General features: G+C 44.9%; 1 protein-coding gene across 1 annotated transcript in view; it reads left to right on the top strand.

Annotated features, from left to right (window-relative positions):
* The window catches only part of CCDC30 (coiled-coil domain containing 30), a 119,641-nt gene that overhangs the window by 6,510 nt on the left and 99,870 nt on the right, over positions 1-13,261 (top strand). The window contains 2 exon segments of the mRNA XM_034753674.1: positions 3,869-4,051; positions 7,495-7,615. Of these exon segments, the coding sequence (XP_034609565.1) occupies positions 3,869-4,051; positions 7,495-7,615 (304 nt within the window).

Raw genomic sequence — 13,261 nt, 5'->3', positions numbered from 1 at the left:
ATTCATGGCTGCCATGTAACCCTATAATCTCAGCCTACCCTCTTGCGATCTTTTTGGCATGCCAGAGATAGGACCACTCGTCTCATTGATCATAGATATCCGCAAGAGATGGTGTACAAATGCCCTGCTGCAGGACGTCTTGACCATTCTGTATTATCTCTACCCATTTTGCTTTGGAGTGTTTGTGATTTTGCTAATTGTCTTAATAAAAACATTACAATCAAGAGGCCTTTCCTAAGTGTGAATGTCTTTCACATGAGCATCAGGGTCCTCATAGTAACTCTGGGTCCGATCTTGAAGCAGGACCCTTCCAAACACAGAATGCTAACTTGGGAATCATAGAATCATAGAATCATAGAATATCAGAGTTGGAAGGGACCTCAAGAGGTCATCTAGTCCAACCCCCTGCTCAAAGCAGGACCAATTCCCAGCTAAATCATCCCAGCCAGGGCTTTGTCAAGCCGGGCCTTAAAAACCTCCAAGGAAGGAGACTCCACCACCTCCCTAGGTAACGCATTCCAGTGTTTCACCACCCTCCTAGTGAAATAGTTTTTCCTGATATCCAACCTGGACCTCCCCCACTGCAACTTGAGACCATTGCTCCTTGTTCTGTCATCTGCCACCACTGAGAACAGCCGAGCTCCATCCTCTTTGGAACCCCCCTTCAGGTAGTTGAAGGCTGCTATCAAATCCCCCCTCATTCTTCTCTTCTGGAGACTAAACAATCCCAGTTCTCTCAGCCTCTCCTCATAAGTCATGTGCTCCAGACCCCTAATCATTTTTGTTGCCCTCCGCTGGACTCTTTCCAATTTTTCCACATCCTTCTTGTAGTGTGGGGCCCAAAACTGGACACAGTATTCCAGATGAGGCCTCACCAATGTCGAATAAAGGGGAACGATCACGTTCCTCGATCTGCTGGCAATGCCCCTACTTATACAGCCCAAAATGCCGTTAGCCTTCTTGGCAACAAGAGCACACTGTTGACTCATATCCAGCTTCTCGTCCACTGTGACCCCTAGGTCCTTTTCTGCAGAACTGCTACCTAGCCATTCGGTCCCTAGTCTGTAGCAGTGCATGGGATTCTTCCGTCCTAAGTGCAGGACTCTGCACTTGTCCTTGTTGAACCTCATCAGGTTTTTTTCTGCCCAATCCTCTAATTTGTCTAGGTCCCTCTGTATCCGATCCCTACCCTCTAGTGTATCTACCACGCCTCCTAGTTTAGTGTCATCTGCAAACTTGCTGAGAGTGCAGTCCACACCATCCTCCAGATCATTAATAAAGATATTAAACAAAACCGGCCCCAGGACCGACCCTTGGGGCACTCCACTTGAAACCGGCTGCCAACTAGACATGGAGCCATTGATCACTACCCGTTGAGCCCGACGATCTAGCCAGCTTTCTATCCACCTTACAGTCCATTCATCCAGCCCATACTTCTTTAACTTGGTGGCAAGAATACTGTGGGAGACCGTATCAAAAGCTTTGCTAAAGTCAAGAAATAACACATCCACTGCTTTCCCCTCATCCACAGAGCCAGTTATCTCATCATAGAAGGCAATTAGGTTAGTCAGGCACGACTTCCCCTTCGTGAATCCATGCTGACTGTTCCTGATCACTTTCCTCTCCTCTAAATGTTTCATAATTGATTCCTTGAGGACCTGCTCCATAATTTTTCCAGGGACTGAGGTGAGGCTGACTGGCCTGTAGTTCCCCGGATCCTCCTTCTTCCCTTTTTTAAAGATGGGCACTACATTAGCCTTTTTCCAGTCATCTGGGACCTCCCCCGATCGCCATGAGTTTTCAAAAATAATGGCTAATGGCTCTGCAATCTCACCCGCCAACTCCTTTAGCACCCTCGGATGCAGCGCATCCGGCCCCATGGACTTGTGCACGTCCAGTTTTTCTAAATAGTCCCGAACCACTTCTTTCTCCACAGAGGGCTGGTCACCTTCTCCCCATGCTGTACTGCCCAGTGCAGCAATCTGGGAGCTGACCTTGTGTGTGAAGACAGAGGCAAAAAAATCATTGAGTACATTAGCTTTTTCCACATCGTTGGTCACTAGGTTGCCTCCCTCGTTCAGTAAGGGGCCCACACTTTCCTTGATTTTCTTCTTGTTGCTAACATACCTGAAGAAACCTTTCTTGTTACTCTTAACATCTCTTGCTAACTGCAACTCCAAGTGTGATTTGGCCTTCCTGATTTCACTCCTGCACGCCTGAGCAATATTTTTATACTCCTCCCTGGTCATTTGTCCAATCTTCCACTTCTTATAAGCCTCTTTTTTGCATTTAAGATCAGCAAGGATTTCACTGTTTAGCCAAGCTGGTCGCCTGCCATATTTACTATTCTTTCTACACATCGGGATGGTTTGTTCCTGCAACCTCAATAAGGATTCTTTAAAATACAGCCAGCTCTCCTGGACCCCTTTGCCCTTCATGTTATTCTCCCAGGGGATCCTGCCCATCTGTTCCCTGAGGGAGTCAAAGTCTGCTTTTCTGAAGTCCAGGGTCCATATTCTGCTGCTCTCCTTTCTTCCTTGTGTCAGGATCCTGAACTCGACCATCTCATGGTCACTGCCTCCCAGGTTCCCATCCACTTTTGCTTCCCCTACTAGTTCTTCCCTGTTTGTGAGCAGCAGGTCAAGAAAAGCTTTGCCCCTAGTTGGTTCCTCCAGCACTTGCACCAGGAAATTGTCCCCTACGCTTTCCAAAAATTTCCTGGATTGCCTGTGCACCGCTGTATTGCTCTCCCAGCAGATATCAGGGTGATTAAAGTCTCCCATGAGAACCAGGGCCTGTGATCTAGCAACTTCTGCTAGTTGCCAGAAGAAAGCCTCGTCCACCTCATCCCCCTGGTCTGGTGGTCTATAGCAGACTCCAACCACGACATCACCCTTGTTGCTCACACTTCTCAACTTTATCCAGAGACTCTCAGGTTTTTCTGCAGTATCATACCGGAGCTCTGAGCATCGAATACTGATTAACATACAATCAATAGATCAGGAAACATCTGTCTTTCTTTAAAATTTCCAGAATTGGTTAGCTGGGAGCTGCTATCAGCCGTTATTAAGTGATTGCAGAAATCCTTGAGTTTTGGAATAGAATCCAAACAAGTGTATGGTATGTGAGTCTGGTAATCTCTATGGTATATTTTTGAATCGCTTCCCATAACGGGACATAAGGGCAAGGATCCTCATATCCCAGATCCCTCTCATCAAACAAGAGTAATCAAATTTGATATGATTAAATGCCTTTCGGAGTCATATGCTTCCATCACATTAGTTTTATTTGTTTTCTGCATTGCCATTAAGTGCACATTAATTACAACTTAACTTTTACTGGTTCAGAAATATTATGCCCACACAAATCTTTCCCAGGAGGAAATGTTTTAGATCAGGGGTGGCCAACATGTGGCTCCGGAGCCACATGTGGCTCTTCAGAAGTTAATATGCGGCTCCTTGTATAGGCACTGACTCCGGGGCTGGAGCTACAGGCGCCAACTTTCCATGTGCCGGGGGGGGTGGCTCTCTGCTCAATCCCTGGCTCTGCCACAGGCCCTGCCCCCACTCCACCCCTTCCCGCCTCCTCTAAGCCTGCCGGGCCCTCGCTCCTCCCTGCTCCCCTCCAAAGCCTCCTGCATGCCACAAAACAACTGATCGGGAATGGGAAGGCACTGATCGGTGGGGCTGCTGGTGGGTGGGAGGCACTGGGAGTTGGGGTGGAGGAGCTGATGGGGGGGGCTGCTGATGGATTACTGTGGCTCTTTGCCAATGCTCATTGGTAAATTCTGGCTCCTTCTCAGGCTCAGGTTGGCCACCCCTGTTTTAGATGTTTGAGTAGGTTACATTTTGATGATTTATTCTGACAGGAAAAAGTACAGGTGGAAGACATACTTGAGAGGCTCAAGGAAGAAGGAATCGACCCTTCAGCTTCTGCAGATGAGCAACTTTGTTATGTTTGGCAATTATTCCTGTGTAATGAAGACAAGTTACGGTCTGCTAGTCAGGACTTAGAGAACCTTAGACAACAGCAAGCAGAAGAAATGAGAGAGGTAAGAACTAATTGACATTCGAGTAATCTTCATAAATATTTGTGCTTTCCATTAGGATTTCACTTTTAACCAGTTACTGATCCAAGAGAGGACCTTCCCTCTTATCCCATGACTGCTTACTTTGCTTAAGAGCTTTTGGTGAGGGACCTTGTCAAAGCTTTTCTAAAAGGCCACATACGCTATAGCCACTGGATCACCCTTGTCCACGTGTTTGTTGACACCCTCAAAGAATTCTAATAGAGTGGTGAGACATGATTTCCCTGTACAAAAGCCATGCTGACTCTTCCCCCAACAAATCATGTTCAGCTATGTGTCTGATAATTCTGTTCTTTACTATTGTTTCAACCAATTTGGCTGGTACTGAAGTTAGGCTTACTTGCCTGTAATTTGCCAGGATCGCCTCTGGAGCCTTTTTTAAAAATTGCTGTTTACATTAGCTATCATCCAGTCTTCTGTTACAGAAGCTGATTTAAATGATAGGTTACATACTATACTTACTAGTTCTGCAATTTCATGTTTGAGTTCCTTCAGAACTCTTGGGTGAATACCATCAAGTCTTGGTGACTCATTACTATTTAATTTATCAGTTCGTTACAAAATCTCCTCTATCAACACCTCAGTCTGGGACAGTTCCTCAGATTGGTCACCCAGAAAGAATGTCTCAGGTGTGCGAATCTCCCTCACATCCTCTGCAGTAAAGACTGATGCAAAGAATTCATTTGGTTTCTCCACAATGGCCTTGTCTTCCTTGAGTGACCCATTAGCACAATTGTCCAGTGGCCCCACTGAGTGTTTGGCAGGCTTCCTACTTCTGATGTATTTAAATAATGTTTTGCTGTTAGTTCTTGTCTTTTGCTAGTTGCTTTTCAAATTCTTTTTTGGCCTGCCTAATTATACTTTTACACTTGACTTTGCCAGAGTTTATGCTCCTTTCTATTTTCCTCAGTAGGATTTGACTTCCAATTGTTAAAGGATGCCTTTTTGTCTCTATGAGCATTGTTTGTTATCAGGATAAAATTAAAAATGGATTCATTTTAATTATCAGATCACTCAGTGCTAGTTAGCAACGGATTGCATACGAGTTACTCTAAATTAGGGATAATAGTGCTTTTTTACTGACTTAATGGATAATGCCAAATTGTATTTAGAAAGATTACAAAATCCAGCATAGGTTTATGCAGCAAGAGTTCAGTTAGTTGATGGGCAGCTTTAGCTATCTTAGGGCTTGTCTACATTACCCGCTGGATCGACGGGCACCGATCCATCCAGTGGGGGTCGATTTATCGCATCTAGACTAGAAACAATAAATTGACTGCCAAGCGCTCTCCCATCGACTCCGGTACTCCACCAGGGTGAGAGGCACAGGCGGAGTCGACGGGAGAGTGTCAGCCGTCGACTTACCACGGTGAAGACACTGCGGTGAGTAGATCTAAGTACGTCGACTTCAGCTCCACTATTCACGTCGCTGAAGTTGCGTAACTTAGATCCATCCCTCCCCCAGTGTAGACCAGGCCATACTCTCTGTGTCACCTCCAGTTAGGTGTCCAGAGTCACCTGACATTTGGTATACATAACTTTGTGCAATATTTCTGTGATGTCACCACCACTTTCCTGAATAGCCAAGAGATGAAGGAAAGCATTGCTGAAAACTAGGAAATACAGTGTGAAGGTACACTCCCGCATCATCATAACTTTGCCCTCTTTGAGCATTGCTCCATATCACACATGCTCACCTCTGCCTTTTCACTGTAAAGGAAAAGAGCTATCTGCACCTGCCTTGCACTCAAACACGTAGCCTAGTCTCCCAACAGAATACCACACTTGTGAAATTAAATTACGGTACTGATTCACATAGGATACCATCTAAATCTATATTTTCCTTTACCCATCATTAAACCTATGGACTGCTCTCATATCCCACCCTACCGACAATTCCTGGGGGAAGGCACAGGAGGGGAGCGGGGGAGGTGTCTTGAGACAACCTACACAATTTTGCAATAAGATGATGCAGGCTACATTCTCAAGATACATATACCTCCCTTTCCTTTACTCGCACACATGGGCTGGGCCCAAAATCAGTCACAGCTCTGTGATGCTCCTAAAACGAATCCCCATCTCCTCAGCTCAAAAACACACTTCTACCAACCTGCCCTACCAACACCTCCACGATTCAGACCATTCACTACAACTATAGCTCTCACACTGAATGCAGTTGCAGGGCATGCAGTAACTCCCAGTGGCAATTGCCAGCTTGGGGGTAGGGGCAGAGTTAAGGGTACATGGGCATATACTTTAATTTTGTATTTCCTGGTTTTCTGAAGTTTGAGTTTTGTTGAACTAGATGTTCTGGAGCTGTCCCTGGGAAACCTTAACTCTGCATTGAAAGAGGTGTTTTGTTTTGTTTTTTTAATTTAATTAACATAGGAGAAATTGAAAACAAAAAACGTTGTGTTAAGCTCATGGGTTTCAAAGTGAGGAAGTGGCTATGGAAAATGGCACTGGGGGTTTCCAAGCTTGTGACTCATTTAATTCCATATAAAAAGTCTGTGCAGGTGACAAGTACAAGATGGCTGTACTAGCCCCACAGATCACTCTGGGCATTGAAAATCAACGGTTCTTTCCATCTCGCACATAGCCGAATTAGAGAGGCAAGCTGGTCATGACTCCATAGTTAAGGCTGCAATCAATGTTCCATTATAAGGCTTATTTTTACTCCCTGTATGTGGGTGATCCCCATTCTGCTTTGAATGGGAATGGGCCATATGGACCTCTATTCTTGGCACAAATATGGCCTGGCCTGCATGCTCAGAATTTTCTAGAATGTACCATCCGTTGGGGCCACTCACTCCCCATCTCCTCCTCTTACGTAGGGTTTGGAGGGTGGCTCTAAACCCTCTTCAACTCCTTCTGGCTGCCAAAGCTGCAGTTTGGTTGGAGTATAGTTCAGTGTCATGCTTCCCCCCGGCCCCCATCAGTTCTGTCCTTTGGTTGCCTCTTTGGGTCCTGTTTTTCATAGTTAGCTAGCTAGTAACTCAGACTGTAGCTTAGACTTTAAACACTGTGTGTTTAAAACACGCACACAGGTACACACAAAAAGGTGCACGAACACATGCATACGCACACACCAGGGTTTTTGGTGTCCATGCCATTGTGCACCTCCCTGGGCTATTTCCCTTTCCCTAATGTTGGGCCTTTCAGTCAATTTTAGTGACCCCTCAGGAGAGAGAAATGAATAGAGCCTTTGTACTCACAAAATCCTTAAACTTTTAAAGAACACAACAAAGTGCTACTCTGTGAGTGTTTCATTTCTTCCTGGCAGAAGTGCATTGGGGTCATACAGTAACTTCTGAGGGTACTATGTGAGCTAGTGATGCTAATGACTTGTTTGTAAATGAAAGTCACACATCCAAAGTTTGAAATCTTGTTGCTCTCTTTGTTTCTAGGTGGAGAATTATGTGGGCCATGTCCGTAGCCTCACAGCAGAGCGAGACGCTTTCACCACTGAGTTTGAAAAAGAAAATGAACAACTCAAAATTGAGTTTACACAACTGCAACTCCAGCAGGGTAATCCCTCTCTCCTTTCTCTGAAAGCGCTTCAGTATTTGTGCTGTAACAAATGTCAGGGACTACAGGTTATTCAGGGAAGCTGGCTGAGTGCTGCCTTGTAGGAAACAAGAGTGATTTCTTCTTGTACTTTAGAGAACAAAATGTTATAGAGAAGTCTGTGTAATATACAGTTATCTAGGTAGACAGAATGTATGTATAAATTATTGTATACCATTAAAATTAAATTTTAAATCAGTTTAGCAATACTGGTCTTTATTTTGTTGTCTCCATTCAGTGAATGGGGTTGCTGCCTCTTTCAGTATGGCTGCAATTTTAATTATATTTCCAAGAGGCACTCAGTTTGCAGAACAGAACAGAATCAGCTGCACCACTAGAAAGAGCAGGAGAACAGACATTCAGAGTTGTTATAAAGTAATGTATTTATTCAGTTAACCAAAAGGGGTCCAATCCTGCTCCCACTGAAGCCAATGAGTTTTGTCATTGATTTCAGTCAGAATGGGATCAGGCTCAGAGTTTATTTTAAAATAACTTTGAAAGACCTGGTGTCTTTCTAATAGTGGCTTATTCTCAGCCCTGATAGATGATGTTACAATTTCACAATGTCAGATTATGTTAGCTTCTTAATTATGTTTAATATAAGTATTGTGTTCATATTTCAGTTTCTGTGAGTAATGGTCCTGTTTCCTAAACCCCTGCGATCCCTTCCAACAGGGATCATTTTATGTTTTTTTAGTGACTGCTTTTCTTTGTAATTCTGCTGGATATTGTGTTTAAATACCTTTCATAGCCCGCTGCAGTTTTCCTTAACTTTTCTTTTTGTGACTGGTGTGTGTTGGACCAGTGAGTAAAAGGGGAGTGATGCATACACAGTAGTGCCGTTTCTGTGCAGCAGAGAGTGGAGAGGTGTCAGGAGCCTGATTCTTTGCCCTGCTTTTGGCAATCTGAGGGTTTCAGGAAGTGCTTTTGGTGCAATTGGCTTGGATAGATAAAGACATTCTGACTACTAATAGGGTGACCAGATCACCCAAGACAAATATCGGGACGCGAGGGGAGAGGGGGTGGGTGACGCGTGGGGGGGAGCGTGGCGGGGGGCGGGGCCAAAAAAAAAAAAAAACCCTTCCTCCGCAAGCGCTGGAGGGAGGCCCGGGAGACTCAGGGGAAGCGCGGGGCTGGGGTGAGTAAGAGTCCGGCCTGGCCCCGAGCAGGCAGGACTCAGTTGGGTGGTAGGGCGAGGAGGGGTGGCCATTAGAGGGACCACTAGACCAAACACCACATATCTCCTGGGAAGAGTTGCCCATGGAGATCCTTACTGGGTGGGGATTAACGTTGTGTCCCACATGTTAAGAGGTATGGCAGCTACTGAAGGTAAAACCACCTGTACTACAGACCAACTGGTGGAGTGATTTCACCGTACCCTGAAATTAATGCTCCAGAAATTTGTGGAAACAGATGCAAAAGATGGGGATAGGTTATTGCCATATCTTTGCAATCTGTGAGATATCCCACACGTCCACAGGACTTTCTCCTTGTTTTTGTATGGGTAGTGACCATAAGGAGAACTGGATCTCATAGTTAAGGATGGAAGGGTCCCCCCCTCTTGCAGAACCATTGTAATGCAATGCATCCTTTGCATGATGGAACAACTGGTCACGCTGGGGCACTTGGCATTAGAGACTCTATCTAGAACCTGTCACAGTTATGGGGCAAACTGCTCCTGTGACCCCTCCAGGTGTCTGAATCCATTCCCTCTAGGTCTTGGGGTAATTCTACCCCATTTTCCCACTTGGTGGGTTGCGCAGTCCCCCATGTATCAACCATGATCGCCACCGTAGGTCTGGCTTAGGCTCAGACCCTGCAGTTCTGTTCCCACCAGGGCTATGATGTTGCTTTAAAGCAGGCTGCTTGGTTACAGGATACAAAAGTAACATTTATATAGAAAAAATGTTCTCTCTGCAATGCTCATCCTAAAAAGAATACACCAGCCTTGGATCTGGTTACCAGCAGATTTCCCCGCAACACCGGATCTCCAGAGAGGGACTGTTTTTGCCACCCCTTTTGGTCTACTTCAGTTCACCTTGGCGTCTCTTGTGTTGCACAAAGCACCTACTACATTCCCATGATTCACAGATTATGTGTTGGAGCAGCTGGGCTCACAACCTACCTAAAAAGTGCAGATTCAGGAACGAAGAATAAAATACCTAAGCTGCTAGGTTGGGAACGGATGCATTCAGCCCTCGAAGGATACAATAGAGGCCCTGAAGAATTGGTTAGTTTCTACCACAAGGAAACAACTGTGGGCACTTCTGGCGGTTAGCAGGATATTACAGACTATTCGTAGCCCAATTTGCTGTCCTAGCCACTCCATTAACTGAACTGATGAAGCAGTTGTTTCCAAAACTGGTGAATGGGACTGATCAGCATGAAAGAGGCCTCAGTCATTTGAAAGACATTTTATGCTCCCAGCCTATAATATTACACTCCCCAATTCTGATCACTCATTTGTGTGACAACTAGGTTTGAGGACTCTTCTCTCACAAGAGTTTGAAGGGGAGCATTCTGTCCTATAACTAAGTCACAAGCTTTTTGCCTGGAAAAACTCTGTGTTCCACCACCAAGGAATGGCTAGTAGTTTAATGGGCAGTGGATACGCTATATTACTACCTCATGGGTAGTCACTTTAGTCACTGGTCACGTGCCTTTATGATGGTTCGAAACTATGAAAGACAAACAGTGGAATCACCTGCTGGTACCTGGCCCTACAGCTCTTTGTCCTTCTGGCCTGGTACTAACCTGGGAAACCAATGCAATTTTTCCCCCCCGGGTAAAGTCTGGAGAGCAGGACCATGGGCTTGCTCTGAGGAGCGTGTAAAAGGATGGTGGTGTGTAATGGTTATGGTATACTGGCCCTTTAAAGTCAGAGGGGGAAGTTCTAGACAGGGCAGGCAGACTATCCCATTCCAGGAGTTCTGGTGCAGACAAACCCAGGGAAGGATAGCGACAGATGCTGAGAGAGAGGGTGAGGTCTTGGGATGATGGTATCTGGGAAAACCCCAGGCTACTATTTTGTTTAGGACCTGGGGCCAGGAGCCTTGTAGTATGTGGGAGGGAGGGGGCAGAGCTCCCTTCTCTCAGCCAATCAGGATGAGTTCTGGGAAGGAGGGAGAAAGAGACTGGTAGGAAGAGGATCTGCTAACCTTGGGAGAGCCCGGGGGGAGGATTGATCTAAGTTATGCAACTTCAGCTACGTGAATAACATAGCTGAAGTCGACGTACTTAGATCTACTTACCGTGGTGTCTTCATTGCAGTGTGTCGACGGGAGATGCTCTCCTGTCGATTCCCCTTGCGCTTTTCTTTGAGGTGGAGTACCAGAGATCGGCGGTTGATTTATCGTCTCTATACTAGACACGATAAATCGACCCCCACTGGATCAATCGCTGCCCATTGATCCGGCCGGTAGTGTAGACAAGCCCTAAGACTGAGCTGCTTTGACTTTGCTTCCAAGCTGTGGAGGAGCACTGGGAAAATGGCACCCTTCAGGGACTCCATTTTGTTGTGATGAGTTACCCCCCGCCCCTCCAAGTTTTGTTTGTTTGAGAGGCATTTGCAGCCAGTTTGGGCAGAGCTGGGAGGAGGTAATTTACAGGCCATCTGGGAGAGGCTGGCTAAGGGTCACAGTGTGCAAAAAGAAATGAGTTTTTATAAAGCCAATAGAAAAGTTTCCATAATTTAAAAAAATGCCAGTTAAAACAGTTGTTATTAAACAAGTAAATATTCCCCTGCAGGATTTGAAACCCAAACATTGCAGTACTAAGGACCTGATATACAGGAGGTCAGACTTGATCAGTGGTTTTCAACCTTTTTTCATTTGTGGACCCTTAAAAAATTTCGAATGGTGGTGCGGACCCCTTTGGAAATTCATCCTGTGGTCCACAGACCCCAACCATAGAAGTCTTAGACTGAAAACGGACTGAGCAGAATTCAGCTATAAATGCTGCATGTACTCAGTACTGCATTCGATGCAGCGTGAGAAAGGGCGCTAAACTGTGGGTTCTATGGGAATGACAACACTTCCAAGGTTCTGACCCGTGCATGGAGATATTCACAGACTTTCATTGATCAGAAAAACGGAATGCCTTTTCTGGGATCTGAAACTTTATTTTCATAGGTTTCAGAGTGGTAGCCATGTTAGTCTGTATCAGCAAAAAGAACGAGGAATACTTGTGGCACCTTAGAGACTAACAAATTTATTTGAGCATAAACTTTCGTGGGCTAAAACCCACTTCAAGAAACTCCCTGAAAAAGCACAAGAACAAATCCGCACAGACACACCCCTAATACCTGTGTCAGGGGTATTCTGTCTGCTACCCAAGATCCATAAACCTGGAAATCCTGGACGCCCCGTCATCTCAGGCATTGGCACCCTGACAAAAGGATTGTCTGGCTATGTAGACTCTCTCCTCAGGCCCTATGCTACCAGTACTCCTAGCTATATTTTCCCCCCTACTGTTACTCACACCTTCTTGTCAACGGTTGGAAATGGGCCATCCTGATTATCACTACAAAAGGTTTTTTTTCTTCTGCTGATAATAGCTCACCTAATAGCTCACGTTAATTAATTACCCTTGTTACAGTTGGTATGGCAACACCCATTTTTTCCTATGTTTTGTGTATATATATTTTTCTACTGTATCTTCCACTGCATGCATCTGACGAAGTGGGTTTTATCCCACGAAAGCTTATGCTCAAATAAATGTTAGTCTCTAAGCTGCCACAAGTACTCCTGTTCTTTTATTTTTATAGTCACTTTTTGCAGACCCCTTAGACATAGTTTGTGAATCCAGGGGTCCACGGACCACAGGTCGAAAACCACTGGACTACATGATCTAATGGTCCCTTCTGGCCTTAAACTTTGTGATTGCCATAATCCAATCTGAGCAAATTGTAAAAAATAAATAAACAGCATAAATAGTAAGGAAATTGGACTTCTAGAATTCTCTCACTTTTTACTATTCTAAAGCTTTATTAATGATATTCTCTAAATTAAAAAAATACATAAAATTGACTCACCCTGCCCTCATTGAGTATCACCAGCAACAAGGGTTGGAAGTATTTCTGCATTAGCGGGCAGAGAGAGAGAGAGAGAGAGCTAAGGGTGTGTTCTGCGTTTACATTTGGAATTTGTAACTTTTGAGCACTTGTTTTCTGAACCTTGTACTAAATTAACAGTAGATTTATTTGCTTGGAATTTACCTTGTCTATATATTTGTTTCTGTGCCTTTTGATAGTCACTGTAAGTTGTTTAGTACTTGAAAATCAAGGGCCAAGTCTTTCAAAATTGATTAGTGATTTTGAAGGCCCAAAACCTTGATTTTGACACCTTGAAGGGCCTGATTTTCAAAGAGTGGGTGCTCAGCCCTCTCTGAAAATTGGGCCTTTTTAAGGTTTCTCTGGGCACCCAAAATGTCTCTTTTAAAAAGATCTTGGCCACCAAGTGTTTGAAATGACTAGTGACCTATGGCCGTGGGATTGCACCTCTATCTTGCTGAGAATCTTATCACTGAGTTGCCATTCCCTTCCCTGTCTTTTCTCCACTAGGTGGCAGGCAAACAACATAAATCTAGTAGATGATAAAAGACGGTTAC

This window comes from Trachemys scripta, chromosome 19 (assembly GCF_013100865.1).
Source record: "Trachemys scripta elegans isolate TJP31775 chromosome 19, CAS_Tse_1.0, whole genome shotgun sequence".
NCBI lineage: Eukaryota > Metazoa > Chordata > Testudines > Emydidae > Trachemys > Trachemys scripta.
Note: the sequence above shows the minus strand (reverse complement) of the source record. Positions and strands in the feature narration are given on the sequence as shown.